A 23,821-nucleotide genomic window follows, 5' to 3' on the forward strand; every position below is an offset into this window, starting at 1 on the left:
AAAAAACTAGCACTTTTCTAGGACTCTAGTAATACATGATAGGTTTTTTTTTTTTTTTTTTTTTTCAAGATAGAGGGCACCAAAATCAGGACTTTAGTCTTTGTGTTGCTGCTACAATTTTGTTTAAGTACACCATGTTGTTTTAGTCTCGCGTATTGTGACAAACAGTGTTTTTGTGCTCTGAAGATGCTGGTTATAATACCAGCAAAATATCAGCATCAAGTTAATAAATTAATTATTTACTTAGTTTCTGTGTTCTATTATACCGTTAAAATAATAAACAACATGTTCGACGAACACATAAGTCTGTCCACACGTTTATCATAATTGTTCTTGAATTCATTCACACTGTTTGCACATGCAATATCCAATGGCATTCCATTCCAATCACACACCACTCTATGACAGAAAATTTCGTCCCCTTCTTAGCAGCACTCATTCTCAGCTTCCAAGGAAGCCTTCTTGTCCTTTCATAAAATAAAAAAAATTCCATCTTCTGAAAACCTGTATGACCCATTCAGAAGTTTGTTAGTCTCAAAAATATATCACTCCTCTTTCTCCTGTTTGTCAGTGTCTGAAGTTTATAAATTCTCAATCTGTCTTCATAATCAGTATTAAACAATCCTGATATCATTTTTAACACTCTCCTTTGAACTGTCTCGACTTTATCAGAATCACAATGTAAACCATGAGACCAAACCTGTGCATAATAATCCAAGTAAGTCCATGTATCGTCAAGACCTTGTAAAGCGGCAAAATGACATCCTTATCTTTATATGTCAAAGTCTGTTTCAGCGTTGCAATGATCTTTTGAGTTGTATTTGGAATCTTTACTACATGGCTTCAACTTCCTATCTAATAACAATCCAAGATCCCTAGCCTGATCAGTTTCTTTTAATCATGGCAAAGTGCATGATATAATTGCTACACATGGAGACAATACTCAGATCGTAAAATCATAACTAAATACCACAATTATACAAAAAAAAAAAAAAAAATTCAATGTCAATTCAAATAGTGCAAACTTAAAAACTAGTATTATCATGAAATAAACACACCAATATCTTTCCTTATTACTAATACTTATCTTTTTTTCAACAGTTCATGTCACTTCATCTTTGCACACTAGCAGCACCTTCCATCACTCAATGAATTCTCTATCTAGTAAAGGGTGGCTGGCCAGACTTGACCTATCAGACTCATAAGCAAAGCAAGATATAACCTTGATGTTCTTCTAAATGAATCTGATTAGACCGACCAGTCTACCCATTACAAGAAATGCCACACAAGCACAGAATTCTATATACTCTAGGATACGAAATCCTTAATAGAGCCTAGAAATGAAATTTAATTTTCCAAACTGGATGGAAAGAAACTTAGAAATTAATCTAGAAAAGTAGCCTTGCTAGTTTTTCCAAACACACACACCCTTGACATATAGAATGGAAATTCTAGAAGATTCATGTAGAGGAGGAGTTGGATGATTGTCATAATTAATAATTACTCTGTCAATTAGTTTTGTGCACTGTAGCCATTGGCAATGACGGCAGCTCTGATAAAGGACACTTCATTATTCAAAAAGAATCAGTTGAACATAAAATGTGTGCACAATGTACCAAGATTTTAATAATTAGTATGGTTATTATTACCAACACCAGACCTCCATGGAGTCAAAAGACTTATCGTGGGCGGAAAACAACATTACAAACAACGCCCATCAAACTGTGCCTTAAACTCACTCAGTGTATCTGCATTCACCACAATGTCAGGCAAAGCATTACACTGACCAACCATTCTCCATGCAGAACCTACTTTTTATGACCCTGCTCATACCCTCCTTATACAACTTCCAGTTATGCCCCCTTTTTCTACCCCTAACTTAATACATCAATTCTGAGCTGGATGATGATGTGACACAGTACTGATATTCTTTTCAGTATGTGTTATGTTTCTGTATACAGAAAACTGCAGACTGTCATTAAGTTGTCGCAAGATAAGAATATCTAGAAATTGGAGGCCAAGGTTGTCTTCTACTTCCATGATAAATTTCATTCTAGGTTGGACTGAATCAGTTTTTTTCAGAAATTTAATAAGTTCAGACAAGGAACTCTTCCTTGTCTGAACTCTTCGCAGCAAATACATCATTAACATATCAAAGCCAGATGGAAGGCTTTAGGAGAAAAGATGTTAAGAATATGTTGTTTGAAACATTCCATTTAGTAGTTGGCCAAGGTCAGAGAAATAGGAGACAGACCTATTGCAGTTCTTTCAGTATATTTTTAAATTTTTTTTGGAAAGAAAAATAATCTTTGTTTATAGCAAAGTTTAATTTTACAATGACAGAAGGAAAATCATGACATAATAATCCTAATGTATCTCTTCCATCTCCAAGAGCTAAAACACCAAACTAATTAACAAAGTAGTTAATATTATACTTGCCAAGAAAACATATTCTTATTTAATCTTTTATCCAAGTGCAGCATCCAATCCTTCTCTAGAAGAAACTTCTAGAATTCTAGAACTTTAGCTATCTTTTCAGAAGTACCATAGATATAGGGAATGGGAATAGTTTTGTTATGATCTGCTATGTCAGTTGCAGGAAGGACAGGATAGACATGCACTATTTTGTGTATATTTTATGAGAGTTGTAGCCATTAGCTAAAAAAAGGGTTACATACATCACTGAGTTCTATGGCAAAAGATGTGTTATTAACACATTTATGCCAGCAGTATTTGGCACATGTTGCACTGACTGTGGGAACTTGCTTTCCATATGTATGTCCCTTCTACAGTGGACAGGTGAATTTTCACAAAGATGATATGGTATGTTAGTTGCTGCTTAACAGTATAATTTTATATGTGAAATTAGCATTTGTGAACTTTTTTTAATCATATCGAAAATCTCAAATGGAATTTGAACTGATTTCAAGTAAACGAATTTAAACTGAGGGATAACAAAATAGAAAAAAAATTTATTATTTGAATGTGCAACTAGTTTTGTCTTAGAATACTTCATCAGGTGTGTAACATGAAAAGAGAAAATGAAAAATATACATTACAAGAGAACATCAGCTATAAAAGTTACAAACAGATTGCTGACATTTGAAGGCATTCTGGATATCATAGTAACAATTGGAGTAGTTATAGCTTAGGCTAGTATTAAGATGAACCAGACTGAGGACAATTTCTGTCAATTCAATATTTTTTTCTCTCTTTCTCTCTCTCTCTCGAGCTCATCATAGCATCTAAAGTTTGCTGATTTATTCCAGATCACTGGGTGAGTGATAGTCTTCATCGTCAGGCTTAGCGGAATTAAGAATGCAATTAGAGAGCAATAGATTTCCACTAAATATGTTTTAAGCTGTCATGTTTAGGTTTTCTTGTACGAAGTAAGGAGTGAAAGAATGTGGATTTTATATTTTTTAAGAATTTTGGCTAACTTTGGTGAAATGGAGATGATATACAGAAGAGATATAAAACCTTTTCCATCATTACTGTCTTCAATACACTGAGCAGGTGGATTAAAGAGCAACTTATGAAAGTCTGGTTCTTCTGAAAGGTTGTTAGAAGAAACTTTAATTCTTTGGTAATCTCTTCACCGAGGAAGGAACAAGCACATTTATTTAGTGTAGAAATGATGCCAAGCCTTTGGAGCAGATAATGATGAGATTGTATATGAGGATATCTGTGGATTTTCTATGAATAGAGATCTTTAGTTTTTTCTGACACAGGTATAAGTTTGACATCCAGGAACAGGAGAGAGTTCAGGAAGACATTTAGCAAATTAGGACTATGGATCCAAATTAGGTCAGAAGTGACAAAAGAAACGTTGGCTGAGTTAGCATATCCATTCCCCTGCCAAAAGGCTGCGAGTTCAAATCCTGCCATGGGAATGGATGTTTAGAGTTGTAGAGTAGGAGCTCCTCCCTCGATGAGTCTTTGGACTCCTTGGAGGTGTCATGTAATAATAATAATGTTTGTGAATGTATCTGCCTATATGAGTGGGTTTCCTCTATACTGAAAAAGCACATTACAATTAGGCAGGCAAGTGATCGAGGCATCAGAAAAGAAACACAAGGATTCTTAAATGTGAGCATTTTAAATTTAAAAAATATGAAGTATTTAAAGATTTGTTTAAAGATTTGGTTCAATTGAGAAAAAGTCTTCTTCATAGAAGTTGATTATTATAGGAAAAGTGATAGCTAAATTATATCAACTATTAAACATAATACAAACTAAGGGTATGTATTTATAACTCAGTTAAAATTTTTACTCTACCTTAGAGTCTCAAGATATTTTAGTGCTGTTTGAAATGAACTCAGACTGTAACCTTCTTCACCTAGTTTAAACCTAAAAAAAAAAAAAAAGATATTCATGTTCACAAAATCTTATTTAATTATTGAAAATTGCCAATTACACTTTAAACATGAAAAATGTTTTTTTTTTTTACATATTTTTTTCATACCTTATGTTTCTTCAAAAAGTATACAAATCATTTTAAGAAAGGATTATACATTTCATTACAAAATTACTGGCACTGTGTTTGATTTTAGTCATTATACTATTATTTTTGTTTACCTACTGCCAGGAGTAGAACGAATAACGGTGAATATAAAATCACAGAAGAAGCAAAAATGAATGCATATGAAGACATATGAAGTCAATTTTCAAATAAAAAGTTGAACAGATTGCTATACATCATGGTTTTTTTTAAATAACATTCAGGCTAAAAGAAAGTGAATGAATTAAGAAAAATCCTTTTCCAGCTGACTATATTAATAGCTAGAATTTGCCTAATATCCTAATCAAACTATATGGAAGTATATAAAACTATATAAACTAGGATGGTGTTTAAGAAAACTGAAATGTGGAAGTATTAGCTGGAGTTAGATCATATTATCCTGAAATGCTTAAAACTTTTATTTCTGCATCTTTAAGCATTTCAGGATAATATGATCTAACTCCAGCTAATACTGGAGTTAGATCATATTATCCTGAAATTAGCCATCTTTGAAAGCTTCTCATGGCTTTCATTTTATAATACAGTGACAGCTGAATTGGATAAAGGTAATGGGTTTACTATTGCTGGATTTTGCAAAAGCAAAACTTGTGCCATATAAATTTATTCAAATGGCTCCTGTCTCTACCAATTTCATTTATATTCTGTTATCTACTTCCATGGTTAAATTGTGTCAATTGTTTCATATTCTTACTATTAAGTGTGTCATTGATGTTTGTTCTTACTCATTATATGGATATATTATCCTTTATTTTCTCCTGTTTTTCATCACTTATCTTTTTAATGGATATCACATTTTCATGCTAAATTTATAACAGTCGTTATTTATTATTATTATTATTTTCTTGGCCATCTCCAGGGAGTCAAAGACCCATTGGAGAAGCCCATACTAACTAATATTAACACAATACCTATCATACTTCTCCTTGAACTCATTCACTAATGAGCCATTCACGACTAACTCTGATAACCTTCAACTCACAGTAAAAAATCTATTCCTCATACTCTTGGTAATCACACTCTTATTTATCTCCTTGATTCATTTCCACCTCAGGATGTTCTCTCACATCCTGTTATGTATTGAAAAAATACATAACAGGATGTATATACATCCTGTTATGCGTTTTTAATAACATATATGTTTCTTTCCATCATTTCCCCTCTTTTCTGCCTATTACCTATCATTTCCCCTCTTTTCTGCCTTCATAATCCGCAGACCTTCAATCTGTCCTTATAGGGAGAATTCCATAAATTACAAGCTTTGTCATTTATCACTGCATCCTTTCCACCATCTTCACATCCACAGTGAAACTAGGCAACCAGATCTGTGTGAAGTAATCTAAATGTGGCCTTATTAAAGCCTTCAAAAAGAAAAATATTAACCTCCCATCCTTCATCAATGTATTCAGCACCCAAGTAATCTGAAGAGCTGTGTTTGACTACTTTGTAGTATGCCCTCTAAACTTCACCTTCTGTATGCAATCACACCCAAATCTCTGGCCTAATTAATTTTCTTTTGCCCATTTCCATCAATGTAGTATTCAATTTATGATAATTTCTTCCCAAAATGCATGACCTCACCTTTTCAGCACTAAACTGGTATCCACCTCTTTAAGTTATTTTACAGGATCTCTATATCATTAACTATCACTCTTCCTAACTAAACATTCACCGTAAACCACAGTAATTAAATTTTTAATAAGTAAAGATTTTGTCCTAAGTCTGGCCGTCCACTAATGGAAGATGAAATAAATCCTCCATACACCTTAGCACCTCCGTAGTGCAATTGGAAGAATGACTACATTGCACCTTTCAATTGGAAAAGGCCTAAGTTTGATTCTCGTCATGATGGGAGGAATCTTTATATGGAGGCAGTAGGGTTTTTTCTCCAGGAAACTCGGGTTTTTCCTCCCGCATACAGACAAATAGGCCCTTCAGAACACATGCAATTTACAGACAAAAAAAACACTAGCTGTGGTGTTGGCCAATAGATGGCGCTGTTGTTGATGATTGGTAGTAGAGGTTCGGTCTACTACCTGCGATGAGGCTTCGGACTCCTTGGAGGTTTCACGAATAATAATAATAATAATAAATGTATTAGCACGAGGTTATAAGTTTGCTATTTTGCCTAAATGTATTCCATATCTAGATTCCATGCACAACATTGAAAGACACATCGGCCAAAGACTTCATTTCGAAATAGCCAAAGTAATCTATAATGCCAAACCTTTGGACTTCAACATCCCACCATCAGAACTGAAAGCTCTAAACTCCTTAAAACGAAATAAAAACATATTTATCACCAGAGCTGACAAGCGAAATACCACTATTGTCTTAGATACTAATTCATATGACTGGAAAATGAATTTATTACTTCGAGATTGAAATAAATACACCCAAGTTGATTATGATCCTACAAAAAGACAGTTCAAAAAACTTAAGTTACTCAACGAAACCACTTCCTTAGATCAAGAAACTATAAAAAATCTCAGAACATACCATGCTAGGACTCCTAGAATATATGGTTCACATAAACTATGCAAAACTAACATTCCACTCAGACCCACTGTGGATTCTATAAGCAGCCCGACTTACACATTATCAAGATTTTTTTCTAACTTTCTCCATCCTCTCACAGGTCATTCAGCTTCATCAATTAAAAATTCCACAGAGTTTCACACAAAAATAAAAGGCATTCAATTGTCAGAAACAGACATGCTAATTAGCTTTGACACTGTCTCCCTCTTCAATAATATGCCCCATTAGGAGAAAATAGAATTGTTAACTCAAAAATTCCATCTGATATTGTGGAATTATTCAAATTTGTTATTACATCCAGATACTTCACATGGAAAGAAAAAAATTATAAGCAAGAGGAAGGAACTGCAATGCGCTCTCCCTTATAACTAAACTTAGCCAACCTTTTTCTGGAACACTTTGAAGAAAACATTTTCACACTTGAACCAAAACCAAAAATTTCGCTACGATATGTTGATGACGTCTTTGCAGTCTGGAGTCATTCTGAACAAGAATTAAACTCATTTTTAGATAAGATCAACAATTTTCATCCTTACATGAAATTCACACTAGAAAAAGATATCATCACAAGGTATCTCCTTTCTTGTTTTACACATCCAACAAAAACAGGATGGTTCCATCTCCACTTTTGTCTATCGTAAACCAATGTTTTCGTGTCATTACATCCATAATTCATCGGTTCACCATCCATCTCAAAAATATGGTATCATAAAATCATTAGCATCCAGAGCAAACAAATATTGTTGCTCTGAAGAATCTTTAAACCAAAAAAAGGAAATCATCAAAACACAGCATACTAAATGAGTACAATCCAAAAGCATTAAAAAAATCATCAGCCACTTCCCTACGCATCAACCTAGACAAGAACAAGCCAGTAGGACTCCCATACCATATGTCAAAGGTATCTCTGAATGTCTGTCAAAAATTATGAAGAAATACAAACTTGCTTCTACCTATAAACCAATCAACCAGATCTACAATTTGCTACCTTCTCCTAAAGACAAACTCTCACCTTTGATGCTATCTTGTATTTACGAAGTTCCATGTTCTTGTAAGATCTCTTACTATGGACAAACAGGAAAATCCATTAGTAAACGCATCTCTGAACATCAAAAACCATATACGTATTATCAACCCACACAAATCTGGTCTCACACAACATGGAGTTGAAAACCCAAACCATAGGATTCAACGGAAAAACACCAAACTTCTACATAGATCCTAATATAAACATCAGAATTCATATAAAGAAAGTGCTGAAGCCCTACATCACAGACCAATTTAAACTGTAATGACATTCTTACTATCCCTAAAATCTGGGACATTGTCATCCTCAATTGTATAAAATAAATTTACGTATGTTATTTTTTATTTTACTGTAATTCTAATTATATTGGATTTTATCAGATATACAGGTATCTCTCGATTAATGTGGTTAATTAATCCTTCGATGTTACCGCGTATATCAAAATCGCATTAATCAAATCTAATAACGAATGGTAAAAATTACAATTTGTCCATGATCGATTACTGTATTAATAATTTGTTTTGTTTTATATGGTACTCTTTTAGGAAAAGATAAAAAATGAATGCAAAATAAATGTTTACTAAATACTTGCACCTACATTATTTACTGCAAATTTTGTATCAAAAGAAGTTATCAAGAGTCGTTTGAACAGTTTAGTTTTTTTCTTATTGACATAAATTCTATGATAACAAGCAAAATGACTCTCCAGACCTTGGCAAACAAGCAATAAAACATAAAGAAAAAACACGGCAAATATAATACATGATGGTACAAATTAAGAGGGGGGGGGGTAATGAGAGGAGACCTCCACATAGCCTTTCAAGGAATGCGGAGAACCGACCAGGGCTTCTGACCTAATGTCCAATCCTCACCTTCTCGTGGTGCACCCTGTTGGGTATCTACCCGGATACTGAACGAACGAGGATGGGCTGGCAATTTGGGATTTAGCTGACTAAATTGTATTCTTATTGGCTTAAACCAATATAGAAAATGATGGTACAACAAGACAAAATTTCATGCCGGCTGGGGCATTGCCTGGTTAAACAAGGCCCCCATTGTTTTCGCCAGGGAACCAGGGGGAACAGTGAAAAGTCAGCTACTAGAACAAATCTGAAAGCACACCCCAACTTAACATCACCAGAGTTAAAGATCAGTACTATCAACATAAGAAGCCTGAATGGCAAAGAAATGGAGCTAGCTGAAGAATTAGATACCAGATCGACATAATAGGGGTGACTGAAACAACAACAACAAAAAAAAAACTGGTAAGATCTTTCTGAGCAATAAATACAAAATGTTATATTCAGGCAATGACAATCAAGGAAAAGAAGGAGTAGCCATAGTATTCAACACAAAATACGAGGCTAATCTTCTTGAATGGCAGGCAGTCTCAAGTAGAGTGATGTGGGCAAATATGATAAAGATGATGATTGATGATAGCTGATGAGTTGCAGCCAAGGAGTATAGAAGTTGAACTGCAGGATAGAGAAAAGGGCACATCTGAGGCTGTTTGGTGTGAGAGAGAGTCTAGCAGAACAAAATATACAATTGGGTGCTGCTATAGACCAGGTGATGGAATAGATGGTGGGGATAGTATGCATAGGCAAATAGAAGAAATGAGTGGAAGGAGGGTAATTATTATGGGTGATTTCAATTATGGTAACATTGACTGGAAAGAGGAGAGGGCACACGAGAGGAAGGAATTGGATTTTATGCAGTTATTAAGGGACAACTATCTGCGACAGCATGTAGTGGAAAATACCAGGGAGCAGAGAGTGCTTGACCTAGTAATTGCATCTGAGAATGTTGCTGTAACGAACATGACCATGTTGCCACCAATTGGTGAGTGATCATAAGGTCATGACTTGGGAGGTGGCTAAAGGAGTGGAATTTACAATTAAGACAGGGTACATGTGGAATTACTGGGCTGGTAAGTATGACAAGCTTAGGAGTGTGCTTGGCTCAGTGCCATGGCATGTAAAACTGCAAGGGCTGGATGTTGATAGTGCATGGGAGGTGGTTAAGAAGTGTTTGCAGGAGGCAATGGTTGACTGTATACCAAGAGTCCGAATAATAAATCAAGTAGGGGTTAAATGGATGAATAATACTATTAAGCTTGAGCTGCAAAAAAAGAAACAATTGTGGAGAAAATTTAAGGAGAAAGGTAACCAGTAGGCACAGGAACAGTATAAAGCTCAGCCCAGGATGGTAACAAGGGTTGTAAGAAAAGCAAAAGCGGATTGCGAAAGAAAATTGGCCATGCAGGCTAAAGAGAATCCCAAACAGTTTTTTCAATATGTTGCAAGTAAAAGGAAAAATGTTCATGGCAGAATGATTTTAAAAAATGCTGAGGGTAGGGAGGTAACCGAATCAGTCGACATAGTGGAATTACTGAGCGAGCACTTTGCAAGAGTATATCATCCAGGTGGTGACATTGCAGGAATGGAAGAATCATCAGCTTATACTGGAATTGTGATGAATGAAGTAGAGGTAACTAGTCTATTACAGAACCTCAATGTCAATACATCTGTGGGATTGGATGGTATACCAGCTCGTGTCGTACGTGAAGCTGCTAAAGAACTGTCAGTGCGCTTGACCATTTTGTTTAATTTGAGCCTCAGGTCTGGGTCAGTCGCAAGGGGTTGGAAAGAGGGGAAAATAGTTCTGCTGTATAAAGATGGTTTCAAGGCTGCTGTTGAAAATTACCGGCCAATCAGCATAACAGGAATCATTATCAAGGTCTTGGAGAAAATAGTTAAGAGGAAAATACAAGATTGGATAGATGAAAATGGGATACTGTATCGGGGACAGCATGGTTTTGTGAAGGGTAGGTCATGCCTCAGCAACTTGCTCACGTATTATAACACAGTGACGGCTGAACTGGATAAGGGTAATGGGTTTACAGTGATTCTACTGGACCTTGCTAAGGCCTTTGACAGGATACCACACGGAATTCTAATCAGTAAATTGCAGCATATGGGGATGGATATAGGGTTGGTGAGATGGATAGGAGGGTGGTTGACGGAGAGATATCAGAGAGTGGTTTACTCAGGAGTAGAGTCCACAAGATGGCCCATGTCTAGTGGTGTGCCACAAGGATCTGTTCTTGGACCACTGCTGTTTAATTTGTTCATTAATGATATAGGAAAAGATCTGAGGGGAACAGTTCATTTGTTTGCAGATGATGCAAAGTTGGGTAGGGCAATAGTGAATGCAAATGATGTCAAAATTTTGCAAGATGATTTGGATAGATTGGAGGTCTGGGCTAAGGAGAATGGATGTCGATTTAATGTGGCAAAATGTAAGGTTATACATTTTGGGGTGAAAAGATTAGCAGCAGTTTACTGCATTGGTGGGACTGTACTCCAGGAAATTGATGACACACGAGATTTAGGAGTGTTGGTGGATAAGGAGTTGAAGTTTAGGGGGGGCACATTGCAAAAGTGGCCAAATCAACTCATCAAATCACTTGGTTGCTGAAGAATCCGTTGACAAGCAGAGATAAGCAGGTTATTGTTCCTCTGTATTGAGCCTTAATAAGATCCTATCTCGAATACTGTGCCCAGATTTGGTCACCTAGGTTTCTTCATGATGGGGAGGAGGTTGAGAGGATCCAGAGGCGAGTGACCAAGATGATAGCAGGTCTATGGAATGAACCTTACGAGAACAGTTTGAGGATTTGAGGGTTGCAAAAATTGGTTGATAGGCGGAGGAGGGGAGATATGATTGAGACATTCAAATTACTGAAGGGTTTCTATAAGATTAATCCAGAAGATATTTTTGAGAACAGGGCTGGTTGTGGGAGGACTAGGGGACATCCATGGAAACTGGGCAAAAGTGTGGTTACTAAGGGTGTTAGAGCTGGGTTCTTTACTTTTAAAGTGGTGAATGAGTGGAATGGGATGCCAGAGTCTGTGGTGGATGCTGTGACAGTGAATGAGTTTAAGGCGAGGTATGATAGATACTGTATGAATGTCGAATAGTTGTGATGAATATGATTTGGGGCCTCCCTCAATGAGTCTAAGGGTTCCCTGGAGTTACCCGTAATAATAATAATAATAATATCAGAATGGGGAATTGGACAATGAGACTTACTTTTGCCTACAGTCACACATAAGGTTCTACTAAGGTAGAAGTGGAGGATTGTTTTGATGCTTTAGAAAAAGAAACTGACACAATGAAAAAGGAAAAGTTGTTCCTTGTTGGGGATCTAAATAGCAGAGTAGGAAATGATTGTCAGCCATACAAAAATATTTTGGGAAAATTTGGAGTAAAGAGCAAAGCTAATAATATGGCAAATACCTGTTGGATTTCTGCTCAGGACACGGAATGGTTATTACTAACACCATGTTTCAACATAAAAATGTGCACAAATTCACATGGAGAGACGAGGCAAGGAATAAAAAAAGTTTCATTGACTATGTTATCGTTGATAGTGATGTTTTCTTCCTGGTGCAGGACACCAGAGTGTACAGAGGATTTGAAATTGGAAGTGATCACTATTTAGTCTTGAGCAGGATAAAATTGAATTTCATATTGAAAAGAATAACATGTAAGAAAGTTTTAAAGCGAATAAAAGTTGAGCAGCTCTCAGATGTGAACTGTAGACTAACATATACAAAGATTATTGAAGAAACAAAGAAAGAGTTTGAGAACAGGAACCAAACCTTGGAGATTCAGTGGCACACCTTGAAGAAAACCTTGATTGATTCAACCAGAGAGGCATGTGGTGAGGTTGTCTGCAAGGATAGAAAAATCAGAACTCCATGGTGGACACAGGAAGTTAAAGTGGCAGTGAAGGAAAAGAAGAAAACATAACAAAAGTTCCTGGCAAATAAGTCAGCTTTTGCTCTTAGAGAATATAGAGACAAATGTAAGAAAGAGAAACACTGTAAAACTAGTTAAACAAAAGTCATGGGAGGACTTTGCCAAGAACATAGAAAATAAATATCAAGAAGGTGGCAAAATATTCTGGAGGTTGTTGAAGAAGCTTAGAAATGGAGGAAAGAGTGCTATAAAAGGAGTTAGAGATGATAAAGGTGACATGAAAACAGGAGAAAAATATATCCTTGAAGTATGGAGTAATTACTTCGAGAAATTGCTAAATGAAACAAGCAGTGATAGCACAGTGGTAAAAAATACTCAACAGGCATATAGTCAGGAATACATATCCATATTTGAAGTAGAAAAAGCCATCAAAGGCTTGAAATGTGGAAAGGCACCAGGAGTAGATGATATTTTGATCAGAAATGTTTAAGTATGGTGGTATACAAGTCTTACAGTGGCTGCACTGCATAGTTCAGAAGGCATGGACAGAGGGACGAATTCCCGATGATTGGAGTAGAGCTCTAATACTACCCCAACAAGTAAAACATTTCATCTACTTAGGCACGATTTTTTGTGAAGATGGTAAATTAAATATAGAAATAGATAACAGAATCACAAAGCTGGTATGGTTGGAAGTCAATTGAATAAATTCATATGGAATAAGAGAGAAATTAGCCAGAACACTAAGTTAGATGTATACAAGACAGTGTTCAAACCAGTTTTAACTTATGGATGTGAGAGCTGGGTCAGAAGTAAAACACTTGACCAAAGACTAGAGACCGCAGGTAAGAGAGTCCTGAGAAAGATTAGAGGCGTAAATAGATAGCATCAATGGCAATATCATATTAAAAATGAGGATATTACGAAAGAACTTGATGTTGTCAGCATCCAGGAATGCGTTAGCAGAGCTAATCTCAGGTGGTATGGTCACTTAAACAGAATGGGTGAGGAAAGATTAGCAAAACAAGTGTTCTTTGCCTGGTTGGCAGGAAAATGACCCAGAGGAAGACCAAGATATAGGTTGATTGATATGGTACAAAGTGCCTTAGACGATAGAAATATAAGATCTGATAATGTTGGAGTTTTGACAAGTAACAGACTGATTTGGAGGAAAATTGTAGATAGGAAGTTAGTAATGATGTAAATTTTTCATGTAGTACTATCATATCCTGTACACCCCTTGAGGGTACATGGCAGGAATTTGATGATGATGATGATGATGACAAATTAAGTGGATATTAAATCCAACATTAATTCATAGCCGAATGTAGAAACTACAAGAGTTTCATGCCGAATATATAGAAACTCAAAGTTTCGGCAGATGCCAGCATAAGCAAACTTATGGGCAACTCGTAGTAAAGGTGGATTAAGATCCAGATCACTTTCCTTAGTATTTTCCATAATGTAAAGCACATCTCCTAGAGGACATGTATGATAAATAAGCCTTTGGCTCTCTATTTCAGTAATACATGATGGTTTATTTATTTTCAGTTACAATCTAGAAATTACTGAACAAAAAATAAAAAAAAAACAACTAAACTATACTATACTGACATCAAAGGCCATGGTATCTCTCAGATACAATTTATTGTCAATATCACAAACCTTTACATAACATGTGTTAAACCAAACTGCAAAAAACAGTGCGGAATATCATAACATATGAATGCATAGCTATTTATGACCTCCAAGCTATACACTGAATTGTGTAAGAATATTTATATTAAACATTTTGCATGTACCTGTCAGATCAGCTGCGAGCTCCACAGGGTTAAAAGCGCGTTAATCAAAACTCTTGCCGCAACTAATTTTGCCACATTAAGCAAGGGATACTTGTATTTTAATTTAATTCTATAACACGCTACTACACACATAGTGGGATTCCATTGTAATTGCGGTCTAACTGTTTGTTATTCCTAGTACTGTTTGCAATAACTGTACTGATGATGTCCTAAGATACTTAAGATGAAATATTTACTTATTATAAATGTAATTACTGTGGTTTACGTGTGAATGTTTAGTTATGAATACTCCACAGGTTTCAAAATAGAATAGAGTATTCACTCTTCTTAGTTTTTCATCACTGCCAAACAAATAGGTATTTTCCTTTAAATCATTTCCTATATCACTGATGTAGAAAGAGCAGTGGCCTGAGTAGAGAGCTCTTCAGTATGCTATGAGTTATCCATCTGCTATCTTCTGAATTCATCTTCTTCATAGACTACTCTTTAATGCCTGTCCATCAGCAACTCTTACATATATCACCAGCTTCATATCTGCCCTCCATTTGTTCCAATTTATATAACAGCATTCCTTGTGTTACCTGTCAAAAGCCTTAGCAAAGTTGCAGTGTCATTATGTAGCCATTTCCTTTATTATTATTATGGGCTACTCCATGGAGTGTTTAGACTTACTGAGAGAGGCCCTAAACATCATGCCGACATTCACACAATATCTATTATACTTTGCTTTGAATTCATTCAGAGTCATGGCACCCATGGACTCTGGAAACCTATTCCACTCATTCACCAACATCCAAGCCAAAATTCTAGTCCTGACATCCCTGATAACTACAAGCTTGCTCAGTTTCCAAGGATGGCCTCTAGTTCTCCCATGGCCAGACCTGTTTTGAAAAATTTTCTATGTATTAATCTTGTAAAAATCCTTCAGTAATTTGTATGTCTCAATCATATCACCCGTTTTTCACTTGTCAACCAATTTCTGTGAGTCACAAATCTTCAACCTGTCTTCATAATGTTCATTCCATAGACCTGATACCATCGTGGTCACTTGCCTCTGTATCATCTCCACATCAAAGAAACCCAAGAAACCCAGGTGACCAGTTCTGCATGTAGTAGTTAAGATTGGATCTTACCAAGACTATAAAGATAATCTATTTGTCTCTGCTCATTAGGGTATTCTTCAGTAACCAAGTAATCCAATGAACTGCTTAGCCACTTTTGCAATATGCCCTCTAAACTTTAACTTGCTATCTGCTAACATCCACAAATCCCTGGCTTCATCGATTTATTTAACCATGGAAGTAGATAAAAGAATATAAATAAGATTAGTAGAGCCAGGAGCCATTTGAGTAAATTTATATGGTACAAGTTAGAATTATATAGGATGATATTCAAACCTTTAACATATGGATCTAATAGTGGAGTTGCATAAGGATCAAAAGCAGATAACTGCAAGATCTTCACATAGCCTAAAGTAATGGAAGAGCTTGGTACAAGATAATGAATTATAATTTTGAGAAGTGGTGAAACAAGAAAAGGTTACTACCAAATATGGATATATGTGGAAGTATAAAGCAGGTAATTATAGGTAGCTCTATAGTCAGTTAGCATCAGTCAGTTAAGCAAGGGATACCTGTATTTTAATTTAATTCTATAACACGCTACTACACACACAGTGTGTAGTAGCGTGTTATAGAATATGTTGGGTAGATGAGCTATAGAATATGTTGGGTAGATGTCAGTATGTTGGGTAGATGAGCTGAGCAGAAAAGATGTTGACAGTGCATGGAAATTCAGAAAAAAAAAAAAAAAAAAATCAGCTAACGCCTTTTTATTCCCGTATACGGGAGTAGGCGAGGCCATTTAGCCCTATCTAACTTTTGGAGACTGAGTGGGCAGTTCAATCTCCACTGGTACCCAATCAGAGACACATTGCCCAAGGCTATCACTAATTAAGCGGTACGCAGTGAAGAGAGACGGCTCAAATGTGCTGCCATCTCGTGGTCCCTAACCCTAACACAATATATTTATGTTTGAAATAATGTGGGTTCTACGGTCGATTTTCTTGAGTTTACAGGACGAAAAACCCGAGTTTCCGGGAGGAAAAACCTGCTTGCCTGTGCCAGAGATCGACTAACTCGGGAACCGGTCGAAAAAAGGCTTAGAAAAATTTCCTCTAGTCGCCGACTAGACTCGAAACCAAGTCTTCCTTCGTGCAGCCAAGCGCGGCGGTTTGCAAACGCCACATCCGCTGAGCTACACAGGATTGCATGGAAATTCACAAGGCAGTATCTGACACAAGCAATATAACTGCATACTAAGAATTATGCGAGTAAATAGAGTAGGAGTAAAACTGATGAACAGTGAAATCAAGTAAGCTGTGTTGGAAAAGGAAATGTTTTGGAGGAGATACAAGACAGTTGGTGTGGATCCAATCCATGAAGAGTATAAAGTGCAAATTAAGAAGGTGACAAGTATGGTAAAGAAAGAAAAGGCACAGAATGAGAGGAGATTGGCTGGTCAGCCCAAGTTAACTAAAGGGAATTTTTCAGCTTTATGGCAAGCAAGAGAAAGAATAAATATGGCAGGCTGACACAGGTGGATAGTCATAGCAGCAGAATAACAGTTGCAAAGGAATATAGTGGAATTATTGAACAAGCACTTTATCAGTGTATATTATACTGGTGTAAATGATGCAGTGCAATATATGGAAGGGAAGCAAGTATTAGGAGAAATGGAAGTGAAAGAAGGTGTATCAGGTGTTGATTGGGTTAGATGTTAATAGAGCTGTGGGAATGAATGGCATATCACCATGTATTCTTAAGGAATGTGCAAAACAGTTAGCTATGCCCTTGACCTAGTTATTTAATGGAAGTCTTCATCTAAAAATTGGTGAAGAATTCATCATAAAATATTAATATCAGAATCACTTATGTTTAATATTTTTATTTATAAATTTTTTTGGCTAATTGTTTTATAGCCATTGTCAATACAGTTATAGGAAAACTCTAGAAAGAACCACAATTTAATTGAAAGAACGTGATATTATGTGCACTATGGGCTGCAAGAGAATAGCTCCATCTGCATTAATAGATAATTAAAATAAATTACAATAAATTAATTTAGTTAATTATTTTTAAATATACACAAAATTTAATTACAATTAAGGAACTCATGAATGGTATTAGTTAATATAACTTCCCAAAATTGAGAAAGGTTTTAGGCATTCACTTTTGTTCAGATTTCAGTTGTGAATGTGCTTCACAGCTTTCTTTGTAGAGTCTTTCCAGAAGGAAATAACCTTTGTAACAATTTGGTTTTGTTCCACTGAATCCTGTGCTCTGTGCACATAATATCACATGCTTTCAATTAAATTTGTGTTCATTTTAGAGTTTTCCTATAACTGTATTCACAATGGCTATGAAACTTAGCCAAAAAAATTTACAAATAAAAATAATTTAAACGAAAGTGATTCCAGTGTTAATATTTTATGATGAATAATGAAAGTCTTGTAGTGGGTGGGGTTACTAAGGAGTATAAAGAAGGTAAAATAGTGCCACTCCACAAGCATGGCTCTAGGACAGAAGTTTCAAATTATACACCAGTCTGTATAACTGCAGTTGTGGTCAAGGTGTTGGAGAGATTAGTTAGGAATAAAATACAGATCGGAGTTGATGGACATAGCATTCTTTATGATGGTCAGCATGGATCCGTAAAGGGTAGATCATGTTTTAGAAATTTACTTGCATTTTATGATAAGGTAATGAGTGTTAGATGAGGGAAAATCATATACAGTGATATTCTTGGACTTTTCAAAAACATTTGATAGATTACCACATAAGTTGGTGTGCAAGCTGCAGAGGATGGAAATAGATAGTATACTGATTAGATGGATTGGCTCTTTGAATGATACCAGCAAGTTATGTAGGATGGAGCAGTGTTCTCAAAAAAGGAGGGTAACCAGTGGAATTCCCCAGGGTTCTGTTCTTGGACCCCTGCTGTTTAACTTGTTTGTAAATGATATATGCACTGACTGGGGATCTTCAGTTGTTTGATGATGCAAAGTTGGGGAGAATTATAAGTAGCATTGGCGATGCTAATTTCCCTCAGGAAGATTTGAATAGACTTTACTTGGACAAAGGAGTGGGGTTGTAGATTTTAATATTAATAAGTGCAAGATGTTGCATTTTGGAGTGCAGAAATATAAGGCTGTGTACTATATTGATGGTGCCATACTGTGGGAAGTGGATGAGATTTGAGATTTGGTTAACAGTAGACTGAAGTTTAGAGGACATATTGCAAGTGTTGCGAAAACTGCACATCGCAGTGATGCTATAATAAGAAGTACTCTTACATGTAGGGATAAGTGGTTGTGCCACTGTATAAAGCACTGGTCAGACCACACTTGGACTATTATGCTCAAAATCTGGTCACTTGGTTTTCAGTGTGATGTGATAAAATTGGAGAGGATCCAGAGACAAGTGACTAAGACAATATCAGGCCTATGGAATGGAGAGAGGTTGAAGAAATGTGATTGCGGTTTGGTGGATGGGAGGAAAAGAGGTAATATTAACAACACAAGAATGTGTGTTGTTAATACAAGGAGTGTTAAGGATATTAAGATTCAATATGATATGTTGTCAGTTGAATGAACCTCCCATGATGAGTCAGCCAACTCCATGGAAGGTGTAATAATATTATTATTATTATTAGTGACACCTCCAAGGAGTCCGAAGACTTATTGCGGGAGGACACCCACTGTACAACTCTCCATCTCCACCACTACCGAACCGCTACTACCAATCAATTACATCGGTGCCATCTACTGCCCACAACCACCACAAGTATTTTTTTTTAATGTTGGGCCCACATACGAGAGGTTGGCTGTTCAACCTATAGTACTTTAGTACCATATATGGGTAGCGGGATGGGAGAGGAGGAACTTGTTAACATTCGATTTAAAAGCCTGTATATTGTATTCCTTGGGAAATACATCAGGGGGGAGATTGTTCCACAGTACAGCAGTAGCAGGGATGAAGGAGGAGGAAAAGAAACTTGTTCTGTGGGTTTCGAGGTGTACTGTGAAGGGATGTTGGGAGGTGACTATACGTGTTCCAATGGGTTTAGTAGAGAGTGGGAGAATTATTGATGTTGTTTCAGATGAGCATTTTCCATGAAAATATTTGTAGAATATAGAAATTGCAGAGACTAAGCGTCTATGTGAGAGTGGGGGGGGGATGAGTCAGTAAGAGATGGATCATTTTTTATCAGTCTAATTGCTCTCCTCTGCATTAAGGCAAGCATTTTGAGGGAGCTTTTAGGAGCCCCACTCCAAATGTGAGAACAGTATTCGACTGGGTGGATTTGCGATTTGTATAAGGTTAACAGTTGTTTTGAAGTGAAGTAGCGTCTTGAGCGAAATAGAAAGCCTAGTTTTTTGGAAGCTGAGGATGCAATGGTTGTGATGTGTTTATGCCAGGAGAGGCCTGATGTCATGGTAATTCCGAGAAGAGAGATTTCATCTTTTTCATCTGGGAATTTGAGTGTAATCAAAAATAATACTGGGAGAAAAAGGTTCTTTTTTGTGTGAAATAAGACAGAACTGGGTTTTACTAGCGTTGAAGTTGACGAGGTTATCTGAGCCCCATCGGAGGATATTTTGAAGGTCTGCATTAAGGGAAGTTGTGGTTGATGTTCTGTGGGTTGAAGTGAGTTGTACAGGGTGAGGTTTATCAAATGTAAGGGAGGAGTGCAATGTGCTGTCATCTGCAAAACTGTGTATTGGGTTGGAGGTCAACTGAAGTAGGTCATTGATGTACAGAAGGAAGAGGGTCGGTGAGAGAACTGAACCTTGTGGGACCCCGGCATTTCTTGGATAGTGGGAGGATAGGGAGCCATCTAACATCACACATAGTGTGCATCTAGACAGATAGTTGGAAATCCATCTGCAGAAGTCCTGAGACAGTCCAAATGATGGGAGTTTGCTTAATAAGCCTTTGTGCCAGACCCGGTCAAAGGCTGTAGAAATATCAAGTGCAACTACTTGGGATTCGCCAAATTTTTCCATGGCATATGTCCACAGATGGGTAATATATGTCAGCAGGTCACCTGTTGATCGGCATCAGCGGAATCCATACTGGTGGTCATTTAATAGCTGGGTGCCTTCAAGGTATAGTAGGAGTTGAGGATTAATGGTTTTCTCCATCACTTTAGATAGGATTGAGGTGAGTGAGATAGGGTGGTAGTTAGATGGCAGCGATTTGTCACTCTTTTTGGGAATGGGTTGAATACAGGCCAATTTCCAGGCTTTGGGATATATATATATACCGGTGGAGTAGGAGAGTGTGTTTAGACAGCATAGAATATGAGTCAGTTCTGCTGCATAGACTTTCAGGACAATTGGAGGAATGCCATCAGGGCCGGGGGCTTTTTTTGTGTCTAATTTTGACAACAGGTTTATGATCTCTTTCTGGCAAAAGGATACAGGGGGCATTGTGTGTTGGGCAGTTGGAATGACTGGGGGGACACTTGCCATTGTCGGTCATGCGTGCATTGGAGGCAAAGTGTGAGGCCAGGAGATTACCTTTTTTTGTGGGTGATGTTGCTATTGAGCCATTTGGGTATGATAGTGGGGGGGGGGGATGTTGATGTAGTGGATATGCAAGGGTCTGTGGAGAATGGCTTTGATCGCTGGGGTCTTGCACATTTCATATGCAGTGCCTGTATACTGGTATCCTTGGTGGCTGCTAGTAGCGTCACTTGGTTTTTGCACTAGTTTAGTTTGTTTGTAGTCTATGGTCCAGCTATTGTCTCCATTCTGGTGTTTTTTTCCTAGCTGTTTTCGAAGTTGGTGTCTTTGTTCCCTTTGTTCAAAGGTTAAGTCAGGTCGAGCACGTACAACGATTGGGGGGCTACTGTCCTTTAGCTTGCTATTTATCGGCGTTATTAATTTTGACGAGACGTGGATAATTCGTTCCGTCCTTTCTTCTGTTTACGGGACCAAATCAGTGACATTTGATGATGTTTCCGGGATCGAAGTTGCATTCGCATGCTAGTTTGCTAACTTTTTCTTTTAGAGATTTACCGTTTTCCTCCGGGAAGTTCAAAATAACTGCATTGAGTCTCCTGTTTTCGGCTTCGAGCGACAAGTGTACTGTTGATGTGATTAAATCACAGACTTCGTTAGCGGGTACAGATGCACTTGTGATCGGCCACTGATCATCGAATATCTCGAGCTTTGTTTCCAACTTTCGGATTTTGGACAAGAAAGTATTGATCATGTTACTGAGGTGTTGTTCAAGATCTTCGACTCATTTGCCTATGTTTAGCAGCTGTTTAACGGAGGGGAGGCATATTGAACAGAAAAAAGGCTGGTTCAGTTCGATAAGTAACTTGAGCACTGAATCCTCTACTTTCGTACAGGAAGTATGTAGCCAGTTGCGGCAGAAGTCGCACGATATGCCTTTTTTCCTTTCGGTAATTTCAGTTTCGTGCGGCACTTCATATTGTCTTTCAGTTTGTTGGCTATCGGCTGCGCTACGCTGACGGGACTTGAAGTAATTTTTCGTTGCTGGCTTTGTTAGCGCCATCTTTATTTTGCATGGTTGGCATATCGGGCACTTTCACGTGGCTGTTTTTTTTGAATAATAACTAATATGAAGTACTATGGGTACTTACGAGTTGTGTAGAAGTAGCTGGCTCCTTGGTACTCTCTGTATTCCGTTTACTGGTTGTTTTGCACAAAAGAGATACTTGCAATTGCGCTAAAACTCGGGAGCACAAGTTTAACAAAACTTATTCACAGGCGCCGCCTAACGGAAAGTATTTTTTGTCTGAAAATTGCGTGTGTTCTGAAGAGCCGATTTGTCTGTGTGAGGGATGAAAAACCCTGCTACCTCTGTATGAGACCATAATGATATTGATAATGATGATAATTTTTTGCTGGGGTATTTCCCAGTTAAACACTGCTCTTGGTATTTTTGTCAGAACCACGATAAAAAATTCAACTACTGAAACAAACTCAAATGAATTGAAGATATTTACCATCAACATAAGAAACTTCAGTGGAAAAGAGGCGGAGGCAGTGCAAGAATTTTTACAAAAATACCGTGTTGATATATTTAGGTGTTACTGAGACAAACAAGATTAAAGCAGTGAGAGATATAAACAGCAACTACGTGATGCTGCGCTCAGGCAATAATGACAAGGAAAAGGAAGGAAGAGTTTTAGTGTTAAATATTAAACATAACTTTGAATGGGGTATTTCAAGTACACCGATGTGGGCAGATTTCAAAATGGGAAACTGGACAATGAAGCTTATTTCTATCTATGGTATCAAAGAATGCTCTACAAGGGAAGAAATATATTTTTTTTTTCAGTTATTAGAGAGGGTATCCAACGAAAAGGAAATGAAGACTTAAACAGAAGAGTAGGGAACGAATGCAAAAATACAGAAATATTTGAGGAAAATTTGGAAAAAAGAGTAAAGCTAATAAATAGTAATGGTAAGCATTACTATTACAATGGTGCTGCATCTCAGTTTAGGAGTTGAGCTAGTCATTAAAAACAACATGTTTTGACATAAAAATTGATACGGAGTGAGTATGCAAGAAATAAGTTGAAAGTTTATTTTTCACTAAGTTAGACTATAATAAATTTAGTTTAATCCTTTATCTCAGTGAGAGCAAGCCAAACTTTGTTTGCTCTCACTGGGATAAAGGATTAAACTAAATTTATTATATGCAAGAAATAAGTCTTATTGACTGTATTATTATTGAAAGCGATACCATCATACTGGTCTAGGCTACAAGCATATACAGGGGATCTGAAGCAAAGAGTGACTGTTATTTAGGTTTGAGTAGGATTGGATAAAAATGAGATCACATAAAAAGAATTAGCTTGTATATACATAAAAAATCATGTGTGAAAAGAATCAAAGTCATTTAGCTTTCCAAAGCTTATAACATTCACTTCATCAGCAGCTCCTGCATAATTCTATGGTATGATTAAATCATTCACCAATACTATTATTAATATGATTATCCTAAGACCCCCATGGAGCCAAGGACTCATCTAGGAGATCCCTTTGACACACACACACACACATCTCATCATACAGTGCTTCAAATACATTCAAATTCTCTGCGGACACCACATTTTCAGGCAATA

At 36.8% G+C, this 23,821-nt stretch overlaps 1 protein-coding gene across 3 annotated transcripts in view; it reads right to left on the reverse strand.

Moving 5' to 3' along the window:
- The window catches only part of LOC150096963 (VPS9 domain-containing protein 1-like), a 453,159-nt gene that overhangs the window by 21,583 nt on the left and 407,755 nt on the right, over positions 1 to 23,821 (reverse strand). For all 3 annotated transcript variants that reach the window (XM_090408053.1, XM_090408054.1, XM_090408055.1), the window contains one exon: positions 4,279 to 4,350. In XM_090408053.1, the coding sequence (XP_090264179.1) occupies positions 4,279 to 4,350 (72 nt within the window). The remainder of the gene's footprint in view (positions 1 to 4,278; positions 4,351 to 23,821) is intronic.

Source organism: Typopeltis vanoorti, chromosome 18, assembly GCF_054136105.1.
Source record: "Typopeltis vanoorti isolate ZY-2024b chromosome 18, IOZ_Tvanoo_1.0, whole genome shotgun sequence".
Lineage (NCBI taxonomy): Eukaryota > Metazoa > Arthropoda > Arachnida > Uropygi > Thelyphonidae > Typopeltis > Typopeltis vanoorti.